Genomic DNA, 25,499 nt, shown 5'->3' with positions numbered 1-25,499 from the left:
TAAAATTTGAGCATAATTCTCATTTTAATTTTAATACTTCAGTTAGAAACATTATTTCAAAAAAAATTTCTATTAAAAAGAAACAGACTTGTTGTCAAAGTCTGTAATCTCAGGATCTGGAGTCTATATCTAGTTCAAAGACAACCTGGAGTACATGAGACCCTGGCTCAGGAAAAAAAAATGTTCCCACCATTAATCATCACTATTCTTAATTGTAAGACACAAATGTGATACCAATACAGATATAATTATTTGGGCTAGACAGATGGCTCAGTGGTCAAGAGCACATACTGCTGGCCTGGTAAGCCTTAGCAGCATTCGGCCACCTGTAATTCCAGCTCCAGGGGTCTGATGCTCTTTCTGGAGTCTATGAGCAGTTGTGACACACCACACCACACCACACACACACACACACACACACACACACACGCGCACACGCACACGCGCACACAAGTAAAAAATAATTTCAAAATACAATCATTTTATAACTTAACTGTTGATACAAATATAAAGTACTCTCCAGTCCAGTAAAGCAATTAATAATTAATAGCTTCTAAAACCTCAGGTTTTTATTAATTTTCAGTATATACACATTTACTTACTTACTTACTGATAGGTGTGTGTGTGTGTGTGTGTGTGTGTGTAATGTTTGTGCTATGGTATGCATGTGCAGAACAGCTGACAGCTTTTGTAGGGGTTAGTTTTCTTCTTTCACCCCGTGGATTCTGGGAAGCAAACACAGTTCATTGGGCTTGGTGGCAAGGTCCTTGGCAGGTAGAGCCTTACAGCATCCTGTGTCATGTGTAAGTTTTGGTAGTTAATTTTTTTTACTAGCATATGGGATTTCTCAAAGGATATGGCCATTTGGGAAAGCCCACAACCTTAACAAAATGTCCCTAATATTAATCTCCCAGCGTTGACCAATGATGCACCCTCAACAGTCCTGTTCACCAAAGTTGCACATCCATTCTTTCTGTTAAGCCCTCACCTGTGTCTCTGGGAATGGCCACATCCCAGAAGCACGTAAATGCTCAGGCAGTTCTAAACCTTCCTGATAGCTAATTACACCTCACCTAGGAGTTGGGAGTGCAGGTGTCCCATCATTCTACGTAATGGTGATGTTACTGACTCTTGGTCTGAGGGCTTGGGCATCATTGGAGATTTTTTGATTTTCTGACCTCTGGCAACATTTTAATTACCCAGGAAGAATAAGCATGGCTGTGACATCTGTCGCTGTAAGAAATGCCCAGAGCTGCCATGCAGTAAGATCTGCCCCTTGGGCTTCCAGCAGGACAGTCATGGCTGTCTTATCTGCAAGTGCAGAGGTAAGTGTGAGCCCTTCCTTCTTGCAGCCTGGTAACAAAGAACAGAAGGAAAGATTTAAGTGATTGGTGCCTGTTCTGAAACAATGTTACCAGGGGACCCTCCCACAGGGCACCCTTTGTCTTTCATCACAATAGAATTAAAAGGGCTCAGAACAGAATTTAAATGGAGCTTGTGTGGTAAGCACAGCGACCAGGCTTAATCACTTCTTAGGGCTTCACATGTCTCCTAAACATTAGCCTGAAGCTATAGTGTGTATCAGTCTCCACAGAGGAAACCACTCTCTGGGACTGGGGTTGATACAGTGAAGAGCTTCATTTGGCATCCATGGGAGTGGGTGTATCTAAACTGTTCACGTAGGTGTTCCCTAGTAAGAGAGTTTTCTTGAGAATTTAGACTGGCCTTGAGAAGCACACATCAGGCCAGAGCCTGTATAGGCAAAATTCCAGGTGGCTCACTGCCCTAGCTTCCCTCTTCCAGTGACATTCCTGACAGCATTGAATGTTCATCCAGAGCTCTCTGTCAACCTTTACCTTAGTCTCAGCCTTGCCTCCCGTTCCAGTTTGTTGTTGTCAGATGATACTCCAGTCAAACAATAAAAGATCCCTATAGCATGCTTTTTTTTCAAAGCTGAACACTTTTATGGATCTTTGGAAGAGTTACAATAAGCAAAAGGGGGCAGTTAACGTAGTCAATCACTTCAGCCATCTTACTAATCAAAAATCTAGTAGTTATAAGGGGCCCAGAATCCCTCCCCCATTACATGAAACTTCTAGAATGATGAGTCTGTTTCTCTCTCTCTCTCTCTCTCTCTCTCTCTATTATATATATATATATATATATATTATATATATATATAACAAAGGCAGTGTTTGTTTATTGTATAAAATATGTGAAAGGCTTCAAAGTCAGCAATACTCTCCCAGTCGGAAGCATATTTACAAGCTCCTTCTATTGTTTTTCAAGATTGGTGGTTTATTGATTTGAATTCTCTTCCTGGACCTTTCCTGTATTGTTGACTGTCCTCTCCAGGCCTCGTTTTTTTTTTTTTTTTTTTTTTTTTTTTTTTTTTTTTTGGTGTCTGGGTTCTATTCCACGTAAAGGTACTACAAGCTGTTTCTTCTATGCCATAACTGCTTCTTTACCTGGCTACCTTCTGTCTGTCCAGAGGTCCCTCCTTCAGCCGGGCCACCTGTCCTGTCAGGCACATGTCTGTCCATGGATGGCCATCATCATAAAAATGAGGAAAGCTGGCATGATGGGTGCCGGGAATGCTACTGTCACAATGGAAGGGAAATGTGTGCCCTGATCACCTGCCCAGTGCCTGCCTGTGGCAACCCCACCATTCGTCCTGGACAGTGCTGCCCGTCATGCGCAGGTAAAAGCTGGCTGCCCTCTTATGCAAGACCACCTCCAGCATCGTGGGGCCCTGTACCCACCTGCGACTCTGGGGGAAGTGTGGGGTCTGTCCTCAGGACACTTGTCAGCTGTCTGTAACTTCTGTTGGTAATAGCCACAGAAAAAGCCAGATACTGTGAATAATTAGCCCAAGACCAAAGAAAATCCTAAAGCTGTGGAAATGGTTCTCTGTATTTTTGAATGGTTTACTTGATTATATTGCTCTTTGGACTAGCTTTTTTTCTTTTTCTAGAGATTTGTGGACTTACATATGTAAATCCAACCCTCCAGTTCACTGTTAGCATGTTAGGATGGAAGACCTCAGCCTTGGTTAATTGGACGGGATTAGTGAGAGTTTTACTTCACAAAAGCTTATAACTTACCAAGTAATACTGGAGGGAGGGGAGAATTACTGAAATCTGTAGCTGTTGCTCTCTTTTGAAGAAATGGGCATGTGGCATTCTTGCCAAATGGAGACATTTGGAATGGTGACAAATTCGAAACAGTCTAGTCCTAATAATAATAAAGTGAGCTCCCACTGGCCGAGGCTGCACCGGCCTTGCCTCCTGGTACATAAAGACTCAGCTATACGATTCTGTCTACCTCAGCAAGTACCAAATCGGTGGCTCCTGTACCTTTGCACATGACACATAAATGCAGAACACGTGTCTTGGTTTTCCCAAGGTGCAGTTAGACGTGTTCTCTATCAGCTCTTTCCTTTTTCACACATTCTGCAAATAAAGTATGAGCAACCGCCATGTCTACAAGATCAGAAGCAGCTCAATGAGATACAGTTGTGTCTGTGCCAACTCTTCAAGGAAGAGAAAAAACGCCCTTGTTCCCTCCAGACATGGTTTGTTACAGGTGTATCGACACCTGGGAGCCTACTCCTGGCTCTCTGTCAGCCACTGTCTGAGCTAGACAGGTGGAAATAAAAGAGACACAGATCCCAATAGAAACGCAGGATGTGGAACCGGAAATATCTTTCTCTAGGTCAGAGATACAGCAAATGCTAAAGCATGTGTTTACTGACATATTGTTGGGGCTGGAAGAGGACTCCCTTGGCAAAGTGCTTGCTGTGCAAGCAAGAGTGCCCAAGTTTGATCTTCAGTGCCTACATTAAAAAAAAAAAAAAAAAAAAAAAAAGCCAAAGATGGTGGCTCAGACTGTAATTCCAGCACTGGGGGGTGGGGGAGGGTGCTGGGGGCTGAAGGATCCCTCAGACTTACAGGCCAGCTAACTAACCAAGTAGATGAGCTGTGGGTTCAGTGGAAGACTAAACATAGATGATAGATAGATAGATAGATAGATAGATAGATAGATAGATAGATAGATATGGGTAGAGAGCTATTGAGACAGACAGTAGACATAGACCTCTGTCCTGCACATGCAGGACAGTACTCACTGGCTTTCTGAATGTACAGACACACAAGAAAACATTCCTTTGCATGCATGTGTAGAGTTCCATTCTTATTAGAATCTTTAGTGGTTTGCTGTATGTGGGTTCTTCTGACTAGAAACTCCCAAGGCCTTCCATCCCCACGGACACCTTCCTACCTTAAAGAACGGTTGCTTCCTTCTGCCATGCAGAGCTAGTCAGTGTTTCCCTGGGAGGAAGGAAGAGCTCCCTAACTACTCAGCAGTGTGATTCCCCAAATGGCACTATCCCTTTCGTTCTTCCCCCACCCCCTTCTCATCCTTTACCTTTTCCCTGCCATCCCACCAGCCCCTCTGTTTTTCTTTACAGCAAGGAGATTAGGGAAAGTAAGACCTCTGCAAACACATCTCCTGACGACTCCCCCTACTTAAGAGCATATCAGTTGTCTGTCCTCTGGGAGCCCTTTTTGAATGCCATCAAAGAATCTTTTCCAATGAGACTTTTTCTCTCTATATATAAGCCACGGAAAATACTCTTTGAACATCTTATCCCACCTCCACCTTCGTTTCCCTTCATTCCTTCTCCGCTGCTCTTGTACTGTTTCAATTCAGCTGTTTTCTGCAGTCTGTCTGCTTAGTCTTTCCTAATTCCAGGAGATAAACCTATCCTGAAAGCTGTTTCCTAACCTGGAAGTCAGCCCACACCACTGTATCCCATCAGTATTGTTGACTCACGCACTCCCCACTGCTTTGTAGGTAGCAGCCCTGGTACACTTGGGTTCTGACCATTTCTATACAGACAGGGTGGTTCCCTCAGCGCTCAGCATCCGATGAGCTCTATGCCTCAGCCAGCAGTGATGTCTCTAGACACGTTCTCAGCAGGATGCACCCCTGTCAACACCTCCTTGAAACCCTTATTGTACTTGGACTCCAGGAGTATGGTTAGTGCCGTCTTAACTTCCCAGGACCACATCAGGGCAACTCCCAGTACCTATGTAGACATGTTAAAGTCTCTCCACCATTATCACCTCACACCTCCACTGTGGGGAAAGAAATCACAGTCATCAGACTCCGGGCATGTCTCTAGTTGATGATGGCGTTGTCCACCAAATGTTTAGTCTCAGGTGAAGGGTTTTAGACTGTTGATACATTCCTGCTCAGGGTACTGGCAGCTGGCTGAGGTGGGGTGTGGCTCCTTGACAGTGGGCCATATTTACAAGCATAAAAGTGTTCAGAATCCCAAGATAATAAAGTAGACAGGACATCCATCATTTGGAAGTTTTGTTTAATCCAGAGGCATATCCATTATCCAAATAACCATTGACTTCAGCTCCAGCCCCTTGACTGTGCTTAATGCTCCAAACTGCTAGCTTCCAGAATATGTAAAATAGAATATCAGTGCCTCCCTCACAAGGTCATTGAAAGGAAGAAAAGAAATAAATAAGTGAGAAGTGCCCAGCCTGGAAATAATTGGGCCATAACAAGCATTCAGTAAATGAGCAATCTCTCTTCTAGACAACCCCTGCATCCTCAGGGGTGCTCCAGCAAGTGGACTTCCCTGCAATTTAATTCTTACTGAATTCTCTCAGGACTATCGACAGACTCAGCCACTTGAACCTCACTTCCTGGAATTGGCTCTTTGTCTAATGTTTCTAGGCATGGAATTTGTTCTTTCCTTTCCTATTCGTGGGATAGGAATAGGGTGAGTTCGCTCACTCTTCGGGCATTTCAACTGTTGCCTCCCTTAAAGCAAACACCACCCAGGTCTTTGGCAGTTGCAGAAGCTGCAGGTGAATAATTTTTTCATGTTTTGATTCTGTGTCATTCCTCAGATGACTTTGTGGTACAGAAGCCAGAGCTCAGCACTCCTTCCATTTGCCACGCACCCGGAGGAGAGTACTTTGTGGAAGGGGAGACATGGAACATTGACTCCTGTACGCAGTGCACCTGCCATGGCGGCCGGGTTTTGTGTGAGACCGAAGTGTGCCCACCACTGCTCTGCCAGAGCCCCTCACGCACCCAGGACTCCTGCTGCCCTCAGTGCACAGGTAACCAGCATGGTGGCATGGCACCAGCTTGATGGGAAAGATGCAGCTTTGTTTGATGGTTCTGTGGTCCTAGACATCAGTGTGAGCTCTATGCCTGCCTCCCCTGTCCATTCCCCTCCGTCACCCACACGATACAGTCAATAGGTATCCCCTGAGTTGACTCTGAAAGAGAAAGACTGGCTTTTCCACTGCAGACTGAAGATGTACATGGAGTACAGGCAGTCTCCTGTTCCAAGTTATTTCAGATGACTTTGCCTTTGTAAAAAGTCACCTCACAAGACACATTTGTTTCTAACAAATGTAAGAACTAGTTATTGGAGAGTACTATATATATTTAAAAAAAAAAGCCTTGAAATTATAGAGGTTGTAAAAATACTTTGAAAATATGCCCATGCCCTTCCAAAACTGTGATTAATAAGTTAAGACCAAGAATGTTGAGTGGGTATCGCTGCATATGTATGAGGACTCCTACTGTGCTCCTCCTGTGATTTCTCAGATCTTAGCAGGTAAATTTAAAGTCATGAAAGAAATGTGTTATAATGTAAACTTGTCAAGATATTAAATGTGTGCTACACTACTGGTTTTATAACTAAAATAGTAATTCTGTTAACACTAGAATAAATGGCTTTTAGAAAACAAATTTAATTCAACATATAAAATTACCAAAGCAGCTGGTTTTATTTGGTGTTGTTTAATATGCCCAGTTTTTCAGCTAAAACCATAAGCACTTCTATGTATACAGTCAGTGAGTTTTTGCTCAGTAGAACATAAACCTCCATGTTTTATTACTTCCTTTTTTACACTGACTGTCTAGTTAGCTGCCCAGGTTCTTGTTCTATCTTTCTGTCCAGCATACTCAGTAAATAAATTTCAGCCCAAGTATCATCTTGGGGCAGATTTATTGGTATAAATAGCAGCCATGCTAATCTGACAGGCCTACCTAGTGTAGAACTTCATCTAGCATAAGTAGTCCATGTGTGTTATATATTTAGGGTATGTGTGACCTGTTCCAACCATGTTTTTGTCATGATCACCATGTTATATGGATGCAAGCCCTGCTGGCATCTATTAAGGAAGATCTATGACTGCTCACAGCCACCTGATAGGAAATATTTAGTGACAGTCAGCTTATATCCATTTAGTTACTTATTTTGCAGGCATTTCTGGAATGCCTGAATTTAGCCCTGGGGATCCTGAGATTAATGAAAACAAAATAACTTATCCTGGGGAGTGTTAGTCAGTGTGGTGTTCTACACTGAGGAAATAATGGTGCCCAGTGAGAAGAAGGGCTTGAGGCAGGCAGGCTGCTGGAGAAGATGTAAGGACAGAAAGAAGTGTCCTGTGCCTTCGGGGTTGGGGACTGAGTGACCAGGAGAGGTTAAGGGGAAGGCACTTCTCTGTGACAGCAAGCCTGGATTCATTGATGGACACCTACCACACTCAGAGACTGAGCCCAGAAAGAAGAGATGGACAACGCCCAGGCCAGGGTTAGGCCCATCTTCACACAATAAGAGTCTGCATTGTAGAGGCCCCTCAGGCTCCTGTCACGCCAGCCATGGCTTTCTGCTTTTCTCGCTGTGGGTCTGAGTGACTCTATCTTATACCTGGCTTTTCTTTCTCATTTATAAACTTAGGCCAAGGTGACTGATATTCTAATATTTTTCCATATATAGATAACCCAGTGTTAGCTCTCTCCTTGAACTTTGCATATGTATGTTTGTATGTATGTATATGTATATGTGTATGTATATGTTCCAAAGGTTACTTTCGGATATCTGAATGAGACCCAAGCTAGACTAAACAGTATTTAAATGAACTACTGACTACTAATGGGGCTTTTGGGGCTTTCTATTCATAACTATACTGAAGCAATAAGAATTTCTATTAAGTGAGAATCCTACTGCCTTGGCTTCTCAAAAGCTGGAATTCTAAGTTCAAGACACCATGTCTGCTTCTCTCCCCTTGTCTTAAAACTTAAGGTGTCAGTATTTTTGACATCACAATAAATTTATGTAATATAGCGCTATATTACACATCTAGAAAAAGGCCGGCTGTAGGTTACACATGCTAAAATGGTCTAAGAATGATATCGACTTGTCCACAAGACCTGTGCCTGTATGGTGGTTACTTCTGTGGGGCCTCTTCCCACTTTGCCTTACCTGTGGCCTGCCTCCTGAGAGGAGTACCGAACCAAGAGCATGATGCCAGGATGGTACCTCCTGAAGTACAGACAGGAGAGAGACAGGCATGATGACTCACATGTATAATCCCAGCACTTCAGAGGCTGAGGAAGGCTTACTGCCACAACTCTGAGGCCAGCCTAGGCTATGCAGTTCAAGAAAAACAAATAAGGAGAGGATAAATTACTTTGTTTCTTTATTCTACCTTTCTGTTTATTTTTTTAATAAAATAATAGGGTAAGAGAGACAGGGAGACACAAAAGAAATAAAAGGATAGGTAGCCATCCAGGAAAAACACTAGTAAAATGAAAAATGAAACCAAGAAGTAAATGTTTGGATACAACACTAGACAGTCTCTGGGGCCAGGGGATAGGAAAAGAAAGGAAGAATCCGGGTATCATTCCAAGTGGCGCTGGGGACAGGGTTTGGTTAGGAGCCTCCTGTCCCGTGGGAATATATGGCTTACTCTGCACCTGCTCTAACTCTCCCTGCCATCACAACAGTGCATCTTGCCGTCCTCTGAAGTCTTCTGGACATCAGTAAGAAGCCTCTGGATATTAAAGCCTTCATTTCCTGTCTTGTCATTGCTGTCCCATCTTTACCAACTAAGTTTTAGTCACAGAGTTGGACATTGCTTGTAAGAGCTAAGCAAATGCAGCCTGCAGGATCCTTAGGACTTTAGGGCCTAGAGCATCAGGCCAAACTGAGTTGTGCTTACTTCCAGCCAAAACCAAAGTTAGCAGTGGCCTCCCTCTTAAGGAAGACATTCTCCCTTGGCATAGATGACCTCAGAAAGGTCAGTGAGAGCAGAATCCCATTCTTCCATCTTTATTTTTCGGAATATGGATAGGATGTAAGGAACCATCCACAAAACAAAGTGAGCTGGAGCCCATGGAACCAATGTCTGTTCTTTGTGACTTTGTTTTCAGAACTGATGTGGGGAGAGGTGGTTGAGGTTCAGGAGAGCTTTGGAACTGTTCCCATTGTGCTAGCTCCCCTCAGGCCATTAGAGAGGGCCCCAGGTGAAGCAGGTATAAGAAAGATGCTCCAGGGGCTGGAGAGATGGCTCAGAGGTTAAGAAAGCACTGGCTGCTCTTCCAGAGGTCCTGAGTTCAATTCCCAGCAACCACATGGTGGCTCATAGCCATCTATAATGAGATCTGGTACCCTCTTCTGGCCTGAATGTTGTATACATAATAAATAAATAAATCTTTTTTAAAAAAGAAAAGAAAGGAAGATGCTCCATTGAGAGCTCCTGCTGTGTGATAACCACATGTTTACTTCATACTTCTGTCTCGTGGCTGAGAAGAGCAGCATTCATGATGCCAATTCAGAAGCACACTGTGTGTCCACTGAGAAGAGGTGGCTGGATGCGGGTTTTGCTTGGCCCACTGCCATGGCTGTTTTTAGACTCCTTAGAATTGTGACATCTCTAAAGTAGGAACCCCACGAACTTACATTTCCTTTTTCATAGTTCAGATTTCTTCTTGGATTTGATTTTCCTTCATTTCTGTGGCTGCCAACCCCCAAGGAGATCTGTGTTTCCTGGCAACACTCTTTCCCATTTCAGGTTGCCATGTGATGTGGAGACCTTCCATAGTGTAACCGTAGACAGCTTGCAAATGGTTTCCCTGGGTGGCGTCCTAATGCTTGATCTGGGTTGCTAGCCCCTCTGCACTAACTCTGTCACTAACGGGGATGTCTAAACTCAGGAATGTTACAGATATGTGTCTAGATGGTGTGGTGCAGTGAAACATATTTGCATATTGAATGGTTAGGACTGCATTGGCTGCAAGTAAGAGAGAACCTGGCTATGAAATTTAAACAAGTCTTATTTGACTTTACATGAAGCTTAAGGCAGGTATGGATCACTATTGGTCCTGTGGCTCAGTGACTGAAGTAAGTTTGTGACTTCAGCCAACACACTCTTCAAGGTAGGAAGACGTGGAAGGATGGTGACAACAGTGTCTCCACCCACGGAAGAAAAGTGGAAGCAACCCTAGAAATTCCTTTATTAGCCCTGAGCTACAGCTAGACCAGGTGCCTCACTCCCACCCCCAGCCCTACCCTCACCCCCAGATTGCAAGGGAGCCTGGGAAAGCAGAAAAGGGGTTTCCTGATTGAGCTATTGTGATCCAAGTTCCTTGAGCCTCCAAAGAAATGAAGACTTTGCTTAAGGTTAAGACTAGAGTAGACCCTGTGTAAGCCCCTGACAAATCTCAATGGCAATTTTTTTTCCTATTGTTACTCTGTTTTAAAATACAAGACCTTCCTTGCTAGAATCAGGCTTCCTGATTTTATGACCGGTCACTTTAAGTCTGACTGACACTTACCTATGCTGTGTATGAAGTTGGTAGCCTGCAGCATTGTCTTTGCTGACCTATATGATCATTTTTCCAGATGAACCTCTTCAGCCTTCCACATCCCATAATGAGAGCGTGCCTAGTTACTGCAAAAATGATGAAGGGGATATATTCCTGGCAGCCGAGTCCTGGAAGCCTGACGTTTGCACCAGCTGCGTGTGCATGGATAGCGTAATTAGCTGTTACTCTGAATCCTGCCCTTCCGTGTCCTGTGAAAGACCTGTTTTGCGGAAAGGCCAGTGTTGTCCCTACTGCCTAGGTAAGAGCTCTCCAGGTGACCACTAAATTGATGTTGACAGCCATTTGCATAGATCAGTTAGTGTTTCCTAAATTGGTTTTTCTGGTTGGTATACCATACAGACCCAATGTAGAAACATTCATCAGGGGGAAGATGGGGAAGATGTATTCCCAGGATGGAATGCATGAAGAATAAATAGCTGCTGTCCCCAAAACATAATGACATTGTGTTCCATTGGGACCCTTCGCCAGTTCTGCCTTTTCAGTATCATAGCTCTCTGGGCCTGATGGCTTTTGATAGTCACTCTCCCAATACTATTCCCCCTATTAGAAGATGTTCATTACAGAAACTTGCCTCTCCCTTGAGACCAACTCAGTATGAAATATTCATTAAATCTCTATTTGTTTGTCTTTTCCTGTCTTACAGGGCAGTGAAATGACCCTGTTTAAGCCACATAGCTGTCCATCTTGGTGGCCTGAGCACAGAGTGAGGCCTGTTTAAGGATAGTTCTCTCTTTCTCCTTGTGGCCTGTAGTGCCACATCCTGTAAGCAGGGGACATAGGGATATTAGCCCCTAATGTCCAAGCCAAACTGGTCCTGTGGCTATGAGCCAGATGCTGCTCTGGGGACCAGAAGGAAAGCTGAGACAGCTGGCACCTCTAATCAAGGACAGCCCTGGCTCCCAAGGCTCTCACTGTCCTTATTGCTTTTGCATCCTCAAGTCAAAAGAGAGACAAGACACAGCTCAGTCCCACAGTGAATCCATAATCAGAGTAGCAAATGAAAACACATGCCAATTGTTAATTAATTACAGGTGTTGTGCACTTGTTGCCAGTGAGGGTTGTGTGCCTTCTAGACACAAGTGTTGCAAGTATTTGGAGTAATACCTGGGTCATAGAATTTTACAGAGCTAGATATGCTCAGTGATTGTACTGAGTGTATATGTATGTACATATATATGCATATATATACATATGTATGGTATATATACACAAAGAATATAATACAACATGTCATGAAATCTGGGTTCTCTCCTTTGAGTGACCATCCTTGAGTGGGGACTATGGGTAATTGTGGTATAATAAGCAACTACAGATGAGGAATATCTATGGAAACTGCGACAGTTGATGATTTCCCAGTGGAAAGAGATACCTGTTGAGCGTTGTTCTAAATGGAACTAAAAATAGATCATATACCCAAATTAGCTAAACTTACCTTTCAAAGAGACAACTAAAGTTGTGCAGGAAATGGCATGCTGCCTTTGGTGATCATCTAAAGCCAAGATGCAACTAAGATACTGCCCATCCTTCACATGGGAGTACAGACAGTAGCATCCCGTTTGCATATCAGAACTCCAATGAAAAAAAGGGATTAATGAACTACCTGGATTACATGGCTAATCCTTGGGAAATCAGGGCCAAAATGGTCTAAGAATTCCATGTTAACTTCAGAGGGGGAGAAAATCTCCTAACAAATTTCTTGTGTTGACATTCTCAGAAGGTTTTGTTAACTGAGCATTCCGTTTGTGTTTTGCTGTGTCATCCCGAAAGCCGATTACCTTAGTTGTAAGTTAGTTTTCATGTGATAATGGTAAATCACTTCTCTTTCCTCACAAAAGCAATTCCCCAAATTGTGGAAAGAAACCTGCCGACTTTAGTGTTTCCTGTCTTCTGCTTTTTTCCCATCATACTCTCAATTCCTGAATCATTTAGGAATCATTCTTCCTTAATGTAGGCAAGAAAAACTTATTCGACCAAAATTTGTGATCTGGGTTTTCAGTTAGATTTTAAGCATTTTCATTAAATTCTGGTTCATATAAGTGTATATTGTGTTCCAGCACCATCCACAATAGTCCTCTACTCCTCCTACCCACTGATTGGTGTGTGCATTCACTTGTATTCTATAAGCCTGAGACTCATCTTAAGGGAATGTGAAATTCACGAATCCTATTGTTCCATACCTGTTGTAAACTTGAAATCCTAATTAAGCCTCCTTTGTCTGTGTCATTCTTATTTTGTACGTACTCCCATTAAACTATTCCTATTGTCGTGTGGCTCTGCTATTCAAGCATTGAAAGTTAAGTTCATGAAGTAACTTAGGAATTTCCTGTCTGATTTGCCTATTTTATTTTGGGGTGTTTTCTCTTACCGTGTGATTTGTCCCAACTTCCCATCAGCCTGACCCCTCTACAGCACCAGGCCTGGGCAAAGCCAGCCTTCCCAAAAGTGCTTCAGAACTGTGGCTGAGTTGCAGATCCTTAGTCATCTAGAGAATGGAGAGAAGTAAGAGGGGACCATGGTTTCATGTTGTAGAGCACTGGATCTCTTTCCCAGAGAGCAGGGAGAGCGAGTGCTTGTTTCACCCCAGATTGTTGATCCTCAGAATCACATATATCTCACTAGGGACTGCCCAGGTCACCAGGGGCACTGGCCTTGCTGTGGCCTCAGGCCTCCTGCTGGTTAGCCATTGCTCTCACAACCTCACAGCTCCTGTGAAACAGACCTTTTCTCATATGAAAACCAGGAAGTTTTCTCACATTTCTCTTTGAATTTTCATTTTCTCAGCATAAGAGTAATGAAAAGTGGGTGATCCTACTAAAAGTAGGCTTCTAATTACAAGTGTTTGTGTTCCTTTCAGCTAAATTATCTGCTCACTAATGTGCAGTGATAATGGCTCTCCTTTGATGTGTGGAGGCCTCCTATTACGTGTGCTAATTTAGTAGGATGTGTAATACAGACATAATTAATAGGATTGGTGATTAATTTTGAAAAGTGAGCAGCTTTGTCTAATTGCTTATAATACCTATCATTAGGGAATTCATCCTTCTACTCGAACGAAACTAAGTAGTAATTACCCAATCATTTTAATGGAGGATCTTAATTGATTTTCTAATTTTTTGTATTCTGCCTTCCTGCACAAATACACACAAGCCTTGGTTGTATTTTCATAGGCGTTCTGACTATAAAGATGGCTCAAAAGATAGCATGGATGTGAGTCAGGTGACGTGCTGGTAATTCTGCTGTGGGTCCTTGGAGCTCCCTGATCTCTCCATTATGAAGCTCTTCACCCCGAGAGCCTAGGATGCTATAAAGCACCCTCGCTTTGCTGCTGGCCACATGCTGTGTGCCTCTCTCATTCCTTTCCAGAGGAAAAAGTCCCTTGGGGCTGAATAAAATATTGGATCCATGCCTCCCCAGAGGGAAAGCAAAGGAATAAACTGGTGGCCAGCACTTATCTGCACTGGCTGTGTTTGTGAAGATGTATACCATGCCCACAGCTTTGGCAAGGGGGATATGAGTTTTCCCACGGAGCCTTTGTGTGCCTGTGATTCAGTTTTTCCAGGTCGGCTATTCCACGGAAAGAGCACTCCTTTGATTATAAAGACTATTCTTAGTCTAACAGATGAGGTCCAATGTTAGTTGCCTGTCAGCTTTGGAATGTGAGATACTCCCGATGTGCCACCACCAGGCTGGTCTAGAAGAACAGGGCCACTCTGCTAGCTGAGCCAGAAGTCTTGCTTAGAATATTACCTTGAAAATTATGGTTTGGGAAAGATGTGGTTATCTGTAGTTACATGTTACCTTACCTGACATTTTAGTTCACATTTAGGATATTTTAGACCTAGAAGTCCCTGAGCCAGTGAATCTTGGAACTTTTAAGGTTTTCTGAAACATTTGTTATTTTTGAATAAGAGCTCTTTGTTTATTGAATACATAAAACATAAACACATGTGGTTTAGAACTTGCATGTGAACACAGTTAAGATAATCTATTTATATATGTCTTAGAGTCGTTTGAGAATATCCTTAATAGGGATCTTTAAAGATGTGTGAAAATGCATTTTCTGATAGATAATGTATTAGAGAATAGTTTTCTTCCACCTGGGTCATTCTTTTTGTTATACCTCTGTCTGATTAGCATATAGGTGTACTTCTTTTTGCTGTGTGTTAGTCTGTACTAATATTTAAAGTGGCACTATCACAAGGAGTCAAGCTGTCCTGGCTTGAGTCAGAACTGTTGTTTTTTCCCCCACTCATTCACTGTAGTGCTATACTTGTGTAATGATCGTGAATGAATAAGTAAAAGAACTGCTCTCTAACAGAGAAGAATCTGCCTTCTATACCACACCTGTCCACATGCTCAGCATCCCTTGTTCTTAGGCTCCTGGGTGTTTCAGACTGACTGATCAAAACATTATCCTCTTAGATCTCTAAATGCATGTATATCAGTCAGAATTAAATATAATAACCCTTTGTGTTGGCATCATTCAAACACTGAATCCATGGAGTTAATGTTATATGGTTTTAAGTCATAATGTTAGGACACTAGAATCTAATATCCCAATGTATTTCTTTAAAATTAAAAACTTGTGCACACTGTAAGGAACTTGCCTTGGAGCCAGAGTTATGATCATATCTCTGAGACATACTGGTTCAGTATCTTGGTGATATGATACAGTCTACCTCAGTTGCCTCCTCTAGAGGAAACCTGTGCTTCTGAAAGGTGCTGTGTCCATGAAGTGAAGCCATGTTTGTACTTGGAGATGTAAACACAATGTGAGTGTACCCTGCCTCAGTGAGCTCCTGTTTCTTCAGTACAGACTGCAGCCAATCTAAGCACTGTTCATGTGGTGGTGTTTATCTCCCAATGTGGAGTGGAGCTTCTGGCTTCCCCAAGAGAGAGGCCAGCACAGCATATCTCTATGAGGACTTTCTGAAGGATGAGAGTACAGTAGTGATGCTTGGTGGTCATCTTTCTCCTGTCTTTCGTCATCATTAAAGGCCCTTGGCTTCTTTAGTCATTTCTGTGACCCAGGTAGAAATAACATGCTCTCTGTCATACTGTGTTGGGGGCAGGGCCTCACCTACAAACCTCAGTGTCCTTTAGACATTGTCAGAGTGACAAGAGGGGACCCACAAATTCAGTTTCAGATGCTAGTGTCATGTGATGAGCCCATGGACTACTTGCATGGTATTCACTGTGACCCCAGGACAGCAATTGTTGGTTGTGGAGGGCATGCTCTCCTGGTGCCCTGTGCCCCTTCCACTCCTTCCTCAGCTGCCAGTCACAGTGGCCCAGATTGCCACCCTCATTGTCAGAATTAGCATTAAAGATGTTTATGTGAAAAGAGAGGAATACGATGTAATGGAAAGACAGGGGAAACAGAATGGGCGTTTGTATTGTTTAGAGAGTGCAAGGGGGAAAACATGCCGGTTATCATCTCCTGTACTAATATTGGAGCTTTAACCAAGGGTCTAAAGTTACCACACCAAAAATAAATCGTGTTTGATTTCAGTTTGCGTAGGTCTTGCCCTGCCCCCTAGGAAGCACCTTCTTCTGCATATTCCATGCTGTTTTTGTTTCTCCCTTTTTGGCATCCTTTTCAGGCACCAGGCATCACAAACAGAAATTCACGTTTGCAGTTCACTCTGGGAGGGCATCTGAGACATAGCATCCGTCTAGGCCCATGGCCTAGATCCTAAAGATCCTTCTACACAGAGGGAGGCTGAGAACTGGAGGCTGGCACTGGGGTCTCAGAGTTTACCCTCTCCTGCTTATTGTATCAGAGGCCAAACCTGATTTTCTACCTGCCAGTGACAAGGGATGGGTGGAAACCTCTTCCCAGGGGAACCCACCTGATAAGAATTCCTGGACAGTACTGGTAGAGGATTTCTAACAACAAGAAACATCTCTTGCAGGTTCAGAAACAGGAACACCTAGCCAGTTGGGCTTTCTTAGCAAGAGGTCCAGCATCCTAAAGAAAGTTGCATCTCTCCTCCTTCTCTTTTGGAGCCACCTTGATCTTGCATTGTTTCTGCCTGCTGTTTGGAATACATTGATTCATTTCTAAATTTATCTTGGTGTGTAATCTCTTCAGGTACACACACACACACACACACACACACACACACACACACCTTGTTGTGAAATAGTAAGCCTTACTACAAAATAAAAGTTCGTTTAAAGTTGAAAATGAGCTACTTTTTTTAACTTGACATTGAAGTGTACCTGACCAGCCCACAGCAGATAATATAAGAATTACATTCTATAGCTGAGAAACCCTGTCCTCTTTGTATGCAATGGAAATGAACCAAAAGTCACTGTATACCAGTTGATCAGATTCCTGTTCATGGAACTCAGGTGCATTTCTAATTCTTCTCTTGGTTTGAAGCAGCCATTTTCTTATAGTATGCTGAAGAAACCTGGAAGGCTCTTTTGATCTTTGTAATAGAGTTAGACTTCACATCCCCAGAAATAGATGAAGTAAAATAAAATAAAACTGTGTTTTGAAGACAGGGCTTTGATGGCTGCTGGCTTATGCATCAATAAAGATACTACATAGAGATGGGAGCCACACTACATAGTAATGTTTGTCTCTTTTTTACATGAAAATGATTATGATTGGATGTTTTTCTGAGCTCTTTTTCTCACTAAAATTGTTCAGGCCTTGCATGCACACAAGTCCGTTTGGGCTCCCTCTGTTTGAGTCTACACTGTCCCTTGAGCCAGCATGCTCAGGGTCTGTGCCTACACATCTGCAAACTTCTAGTGAGTTGTTGGTTACTTCCTTAGTTCCTGGTTCTTGCAATTTCTGCTTAAGTCTTTCCTTTACATCATATTTCATATGTTCTCCAGGCATGACTCATAACTAGCATTTGCCCAACAGAAGTCGATGAAGGATAATGCTATCACAGGCAGGGATTTGACTGATGTCTTATCAAAAAGCAAAATGGAAGATAGCTAAGTGTGTCTTACTCCTTTGTGGGTTGAAGAATGGCATTGTAATAATGAATTAGGAGAAGTGTGCACTTTTATTTTAATAAGTCCTTGCCCTATACTGATGCTTGATCATTAATAACCCTTGGCTGCTTTTTCTACTCCCTCTTCTAAACCATATGCTACCCATACTGTGCAAACTACCTTTTTATCCCTGCCTAAGTGACCTCACTAAGTATTATTTACCTAACATTGGACTGAGGAAATAGCCTGGCAAGTAAAATGCCTGCTGCTGCACAAGGGTGAATGCCCAGTACCCAATGTAAAAAGCTAGGCATGGCAGCATACATCTGTAACCCTAGCAACAAGAAGGAGGGGACACAGGCAGATCCTCAAGCTTGACAGTCAGCCAGTCTGACCAATCACGGAGTAAGAAAAGCAATCAAAATATACGTTGTGGAATGATAGGTGAAGATACCTGACATTGACCTCTGGCCTCTTTATACATACACACCCTCACATACATGCACACGCGTGCGCGCGCACAAACACACACACACACACACACACACACACACACACACACACACACGTATGCATATACAGACATATGCTAAACTACATACACACACCTCAGATTTCAAACATAGTGCCCACACTGGAGTTTGGAATGCTTTGAACCAGTTCTTTGGCATGCCCACTAAATGTAAGCCCCTGTGGTTCTGGACGAATGTCCCAGAGGGAGTATGCCCTGTTCACTACTGAAGCCAAGAGTGCAAAACAAAACCGTCAGTGTGCCTGAATCTAAGTACCTGTGGAAGGAGCAGATGCCCCCGAGTGGGACTAGGCTAGATTGATATAAAAACATGGGACTGCTTAAAGCAGAAGCAGCATTTAGCTTCTTAGCCACCAAGATCCCTGAGTAAATTACTTTTCCGGACTCTGTATTGTGGCAAGACATTTGAAAGAACTGATGCAATTTCTAAAGCTGCCTAACTTCCTCCCAGGAAGTAACTCCTACACTGTGACCACCAGAACACAATTAGAACCCAAAATGTCCATCTGAAAAGGTTACCTCCAAGGCAGAAACTGAAAGCCCAGCTGTAAGGCAGTTTACAGTAGGGTTAGGGTTCTGTATCCTTCCGTGGAGGAAATAGGAAGCAGTCAGGAGAAACTTCCTCTACAGAGGTTCCTGTATGCAGTTCCAGTATCCAGGTCAGAGTCGGGCAGGCCTGTGGGACTGTGTGAGTCCTGCGACTAGGTTGAATCTGGAGCGAGAAAGAGAGCACTGCTGGCCAGCGAGGCCTTTTATGAACTTTATCTTGTAACTGAAACAGCTCAAGTAGTAAAAACAGGTCCATCCAACATTCACAGCTTGTTAAAGCCTTTTGTTCTTATATTGAAAAGAAGTGAAACTGTCAAGTTTAAATAGTTGAATTCAGCTTAGAAAGAGCAGACTTGTAAGGCCTTGACAGTTCTCCCTGTTTATATAACCAGAATCCAGGACAGATGGAGGAGAAACCAACTGTGTTCTACATCTCTGTTTGCAAAAAGTGTTGTGTATTTTTTTAGTGTGGTCCTAGGAGGTACAAGATACTGTTGCTTGAATTTGCATACAAGGAAGTGTGTGTGTGTGTGTGTGTGTGTGTGAGAGAGAGAGAGAGAGAGAGAGAGAGAGAGAGAGAGAGAGAGAGAGAGAGAGAGAGAGAGAGCTCATATTCTGCGATTTGCCCTGTCATGGATACATTGTGGCAAACAGACCCAGCTCCAGACTCACCATGTTGACTGTGGCAGAAAAACAAATCCTTACCTGAATGAAGCCATTCCAGATTGGATCTGAGATCTGATGGGTAAGACAGAGGCCCAGGAAGAGAAGCAAAATGGCACAGTTTATCAAACCAAAGTATAAACAGGCAATAGTGACTATCTCACTTGAATATGTCAAAAACTGGCCCTAGATACCACTGCCAGTGGATAGCCCAAAGCTGTCTGAAGCTGTGGCAGTGCCCTCAGAATACGCTTTTAGTGGGAAGGGTTGCTTCGAAGAGGATCCTGTTTGTTAGGATATGTAATTCCTAATATGATTGTTTTAAAAGTAGGTGTTACAATACGTCAGGAAAACCTGACATTTTCCTTCTGCTGTCATTTTTCTCTGAGAGAGAGGGAGAAAGGGAGATGAGAATTGTGGGGAGAGATGTGTTGGATGAACACTTCCAGAACAGCTCCCGAGTCCTCACCGGGCCACCTCCACTCCTCAACCGGGCTGTGGCACTGATCCATCCCCCAAGTCATGCCACTATGCTTGATAGATAGAAGGCATTCGAGGGCTAGAGAGCCAAACCCTCTCTACTTCTGCCCCACCTAAACTACTCCCACATTTTAGACAGTTAGCGTGCCTCAGTTTTCTGTGGGATTGAGACAATAACCTGTCCACTGAGCTGTGGAGATCAAATGGAATTGACGCATGTGAAATACTTGTCTGGGTGCCTAGCACATAGCAGTCATCCAGTTAGTGGAAGTTATAAATAATATGAGGTATTGAGTAATAGAAGCAATGATGTCATTGCCAGCATGAACAGAGCAATCAGGTGATCGATGTAGTGGTGAGAATCAGATAATCTATGCACCCAGTAGCCATATAGAAACTGTCTGTGGGTCTGTATTCCCCCTCAGGCAAGGTGTTTAGAATTTTTATATGTAGTCTCAATTAGGCTAAGCAGTTCCTACCAGAAAGTGACAATGGTTATATTAATTCATTTTAAAGACCTTCAAAGCTTATAGACTTTGCCCCTATCTTCCTATTCTGAAGGTTTCTTAAACCCGTGGTCCATTTAGCTACCACCATCTGTCAGACCTCTGCTGAAGTCACTAACCTTTCAAGAGAAACTTAATAAAAAGTGAAACTATTTCTATGAAGATTGATTAACCAAAATCTATCTTATAATTTTTGGGCCAGCTGGCAACTGCCCTGGTAAAGCTAGATACAATTGTGTCAAAAGCAAGAGTCATTTCTATTTGCTTCATTAGCAACATGAAGATTTATTAGCACCATATGGCTTGGTTTCATACCCTATTTGGAGAAACAAAATTAATTACTATGAAATGTTTTGATATTTTGATTCAAATGGACTTTCCAGAGAGCAGGAATGATGTCTCTGACATGGGGCTCACTGTGAATCGGTGACTCGTGGTACACTTGGGGTCTCTACATACCAGGCAGTATACTACCTCTGACCTACCTCAAGTCAGGCACTGGTTTAGCCTTTGCTGGGCTCTGGGTGTATCGAGTGGCCTCAGAGAGTTCCTGAAGAGCCTGGGGCATACTGGAGCCTAAGAAGGATCTTGCTGCCAGCTGGCAGGTGCCATGCTCAGAGCATCCTCACACCTAAGTTTTCATGTCTGATCTCAGATCTGAATTAAGTCATTTGCAGATGAGTGGAAGCTGAAAGGGACATGCTTCTGAGATCCTCGGTGATGAGGAGAGCTTGAGTGGAGCCATGATGAACTGGTGAAAGGCCAGGCATCCAGATCTGGTAGCAGTCCGCCCCCTCGTATGGGGAATAATTCCAGAGAGGTTGAACACCACTTAGAGGGTCAGAAAGTCTCACTCTGTCTCTGGGAAACTGAACCTGGGTCTCTCCGTGGCTTGCTAACATAATGGGTTCCACTGTGTTCATGGGCATTTTGCTGCTTTGAATTTTCAGTGGATTTTAGAAAAGTGAGACTTTTAATTTCACCTACTATTTGGCACAGAGTCCTTGACCAAGTCCATTGCCTTCAAGGCATTCGGGTACTTGTTCCTTCTCTTGTATGATTTCATAACTCTTCTTCTAAACTCTATTGTGGTCCCATACGGCCACTGAATGAGTATTGTCATAGGCACCGTGTCATTCAACACCTTGGCACTGCCCATGCTTTTCTTAGACTGTTGAAATTCTTCTGAGTGGGTAAGTACCATTCAAAAAACACCACATTTCGGTGTGAGCATCTCCCTTCCATATTCTCTTATGTATGTGTAGCAAAGGTGGGTACTGTGTGAGAGAGGGACAGAGAGTATTGAGATTTCTGTTTTATATATTTTTGATGTGTTAGCCAATAGTAATGAAGTTCCTTATTCAAAAGACAAGGAAAAGGGAAAAAATGAACACCCCCCCCCCCGCTAAGTATAGCAATCACCATTAACTTTGCTTCTTCCTAGACAGCTATAATTATAATTATGCTAACCTGGTTGCATTTACAACACGTAATTCATTTTCACAGCAGTCCCATGTAGTACTAACATGACTTTATTATGAGTCTTTTTAACATTTCTTATGTTAGGCACAACCCCACCCCCACCCCAATTTTTTTCTGCTTTAATCAGTATTGTGATGAATGTCTTCATAAGCAACTTTCTTTAGGCCAGTGGTTCTCCACCTTCCTAACACTGCCATCCTTTACTAAAGTTCCTCATGTTGTGGTGACCCCAGCCATAAAATTATTTTTGTTGCTACTTCATTACTGTTATAAATCGCAATGTAAATATCTGATATACAGATATCTGATATGTGACTCCCAAAGGGGTTGAGACCCCCACAGGTTAAGAGCCACTGACTTTGGCCTTTTCTGTCTCTATGGGCTAGGTTTAAGCAGTGGAGTTACTGGGTCAAAGAGTAGACTAGAAACACTTGAACAGTATATGAAGGGTGTTTCACTTTGGTGTTGCCCATTACTTTACACTGTCTTTCTTAGTAGAGCTGCCAGTGACTGGCTGATGTCCCACCATTTACCCTTAGTGTATTTTAAGCCCTTTCTAGCTTAGTGACAGTTAAATAGACATGGTCACCCAGAGAAGCCAAGAGTTTGCAGGTCCCATGCTTTGGGTCTAGAAGATCCATAGGAGTATCAGGAACTATGTGGAAAGGCCTGACCTGACCCCTTGCAAGTCCACTAACTATTTACTAATTAAGGCAGGAAGATGATCCCTCCTACTCTGCCTCTCCATCTGTACCCTCCTTTTCCTCCTTTTCCATCTTCACTATCTCTGCCTAAACCCAGGCCAATATCACATCCTCTTGGACTCATCCCCCATCTGCCTTACCCCATTAGGACTTCCGTGTAGGTGGATTTCTGTTTCCTTTTGAAATAAACTAAGAAGGACCCTCCCCACTCTGTAGGAAGGATCTAAAGGTGTCACTGTGATTCAAAACCCTTTATTGTCCAATTCAAAACTCATCTCTAGTCACACACACACACACATGCACACGCCAGACACCCTGGTTCTTCTCCTTATTCTTCTAAGAGGTCAAGCCAATAGACGTACCACCTCTTTCTGTGGTGCTTTCTCTCTCACATTCTCTTCATTGTTCCAGAGAGAGCCTAAGCAGGCAATCCTGGGGAAAGTCTCACTGTCCCAGCAGAGTGGATTCCTCTGCCCTCCATAGTGCCCACCTAGATTTACCTCAGTGGTGGTAACTGCACAGGGCTTTGGTGAGGGGACACCCCCCCCTTCCAGGCTGCTTTTCCACCACTCTGGGCAGGCTTCTGGGTCAGGGTCCTGACTTCATTAACCCTGTGATGAGTGTTTGTTAAATGTGTGAATGCCCTCAAGATGCTGAACACATAATTACCATCTTTAGCATCTCAACCTCATTTTGGGAGCTGATACTGCTTTGTAAGCATTAGTATCATTGATGTATTAAATACCTTAAGATGTAATGAGTTTCTGTGCTGAGACCCTAAGAACATAGAGCGCAGTGCTTGGCGTTCAGTAGAACCCCTTTGCACGAAATCTCCAGCCCTTCTGTTGTGGTGCATCCCTTCCTCCATGACAGCACTAGCAGAGGTGCCACCAACAGAAGATGCAGGGAGGGTGACAGCCAAGATGGGGCGAGGGCTTGAGCCTTCTCTTTCCCAGTTCCTCACTCAGTACTACAGTGGCTGCAGTTCTGCTCCATAATCCTGCGCCATCGTCAGAGCTGTACGGTTTATGTGAAATATTAGCTGTATTGTTTTGTAAAGGATCGCTTTCTTCCTTACAAGGTCTCCGCATAATAGACTCTAGATTCGATGACCAACACTGTCCTTCATGAAATGATGATGGGTCAGAGTATTTCCTGAATTAAGCACACTATGCCCAGCCCATTTTCCGTGTACGTTTTAGATGTCTTAATCGAAGTGGCCTTCTTTAAGGATCCTATATCGGCAAACGCATGTATCACAGTTTGGTTTGAAAGCCTTCAAATTAGTTATTAACATAATAGATGATTCACCAAACACTTAGTGTGGAACATGAATGAGTAGCCAAATAACATTTTAGCAGATACTGAAAAATGGATTTCTCATTACTACTAAAACATCCCTTATTGAGCTTTAGGCGGTAGTAATCAAACAGTAGAAAAAGTGTTGAGAGACAAGAGTTATGCTTTGTAATGTGTGATACCAGTTTTATTCCTCTGCTTTGATGTTCTGTGTTCTGTCCTTTATGTGTGTCCAGTGAACATCATAACCGCCCCCCCCCAGAGACCCTCGGGGCCTCTCTCAAGGAACACCAATCCCTGAGCACCCCAGCTTTCCTAAGGACCTTTGCCATGCCCAGTGCTCAGTGGTGCACGGTGCAATCTTTAGAATCCAAGCACAAAATTGCCCCACATTTGAAGTTGTCATCCAGCCAGTCCATTGATCTGGTGACAGGGCTTCTCCATGGATCAGCCCATCTCTGCTTTACTGTTGATCTGGTTTACTGGGGGCCACCAGCCTTAAACTCCAGAGGAAAAAACAAACTAGCTATTAACTTATTCATGGATCGACATGAATAAGTTCAGAGGAGAAGGGAACTTGCCACGGAAAGGATGTCATAATGAGTAAATGAGGATGGTAGAAGATGATGTAAATTTCTAAACCAAATAAAGTAGTTTTTAAACATATTTTGGTCTTGAGAACCATAGTTTCCCAGTATTGAGAGGGGAACCAGCTAAATGAAGTAAATTTATGTTGGGGGATGGAAATGCCCTTGTTGGTGAGAAACCATCAAGTATCCCTGAAAGGTGAGGGGAACAATCCTCTAGGCTGATGTGGCTTATACCATGCCGTCATTCTCATCCTTGTCGTTTTCCATCATGGTTGACACTAATGGCAGTATCGGGGATTGGTAAAGTCCGGCTCTGTAATTGTGCCCACTGGACCCCTTGTCCCTTTCTGCCTCACTTTCTGGATAACAGCCTAAAGACACTTGCCCAGTGAGCAGCATCCCCAGGTGGATGTTGCAGTTAGTATTCTCTGTTAGCTTTTGTGGTCCTTGGTCAGTTGCTGGCCACAAGAAAGGGTCAAGAGAATGACAGACAACACTGTTGGGACTGGAGAAACAAATTCTGGAGATCATCAAGCATCATGCAGTTTTCCTAGCTGTTTTCTTTAGTTTCCCACTGGAAGATGTGAGCCTACCATGTTCTCTTTTTCACTAGAAGACACAATTTCGAAGAAAGTGGTATGTCACTTCAGTGGGAAGACCTATGCTGATGAGGAGCGGTGGGACATTGACAGCTGCACACACTGCTACTGCCTGCAAGGCCAGACCCTCTGCTCAACCGTCAGCTGCCCTCCTCTACCCTGTGCTGAGCCCATCAAGGTGGAGGGAAGTTGCTGCCCGATGTGTCCAGGTATCTAAACCATCGTCCTTCTGCTTTCAAGCCAAATACAGCCCAGAGAGTGGGTCAGCCCAGTTGACATGCTCCTACACAAAGGCCTCAGGGTAATTTGCAAAACTGTGACCATGGAGGAAAAGACTATACCTCTTCTGATGGGCCTACTCTACCCCTAAAGTGGGGTACAGCCTTGCAGGTATAGACAACCCATTAAAGCCAGCTGCTCTGTCAGAG

The 25,499-nt window shown here is 43.4% G+C and overlaps 1 protein-coding gene across 1 annotated transcript in view; it reads left to right on the top strand.

Moving 5' to 3' along the window:
• Crim1 (cysteine rich transmembrane BMP regulator 1) overlaps positions 1-25,499 on the top strand; it is a gene marked incomplete at its 5' end in the record, with an annotated part of 180,500 nt that overhangs the window by 146,995 nt on the left and 8,006 nt on the right. The window contains 5 exons of the mRNA XM_027426062.1: positions 1,204-1,325; positions 2,492-2,701; positions 5,931-6,146; positions 10,727-10,948; positions 25,086-25,280. Coding sequence (XP_027281863.1) covers positions 1,204-1,325; positions 2,492-2,701; positions 5,931-6,146; positions 10,727-10,948; positions 25,086-25,280 — 965 coding nt within the window. The remainder of the gene's footprint in view (positions 1-1,203; positions 1,326-2,491; positions 2,702-5,930; positions 6,147-10,726; positions 10,949-25,085; positions 25,281-25,499) is intronic.

The sequence above is a fragment of the Cricetulus griseus genome, chromosome 7, assembly GCF_003668045.3.
Source record: "Cricetulus griseus strain 17A/GY chromosome 7, alternate assembly CriGri-PICRH-1.0, whole genome shotgun sequence".
In the NCBI taxonomy this organism is placed as follows: domain Eukaryota; kingdom Metazoa; phylum Chordata; class Mammalia; order Rodentia; family Cricetidae; genus Cricetulus; species Cricetulus griseus.
The sequence above is the reverse complement of the archived record's forward strand: the minus strand, read 5'-3'. Positions and strand labels throughout refer to the sequence as shown.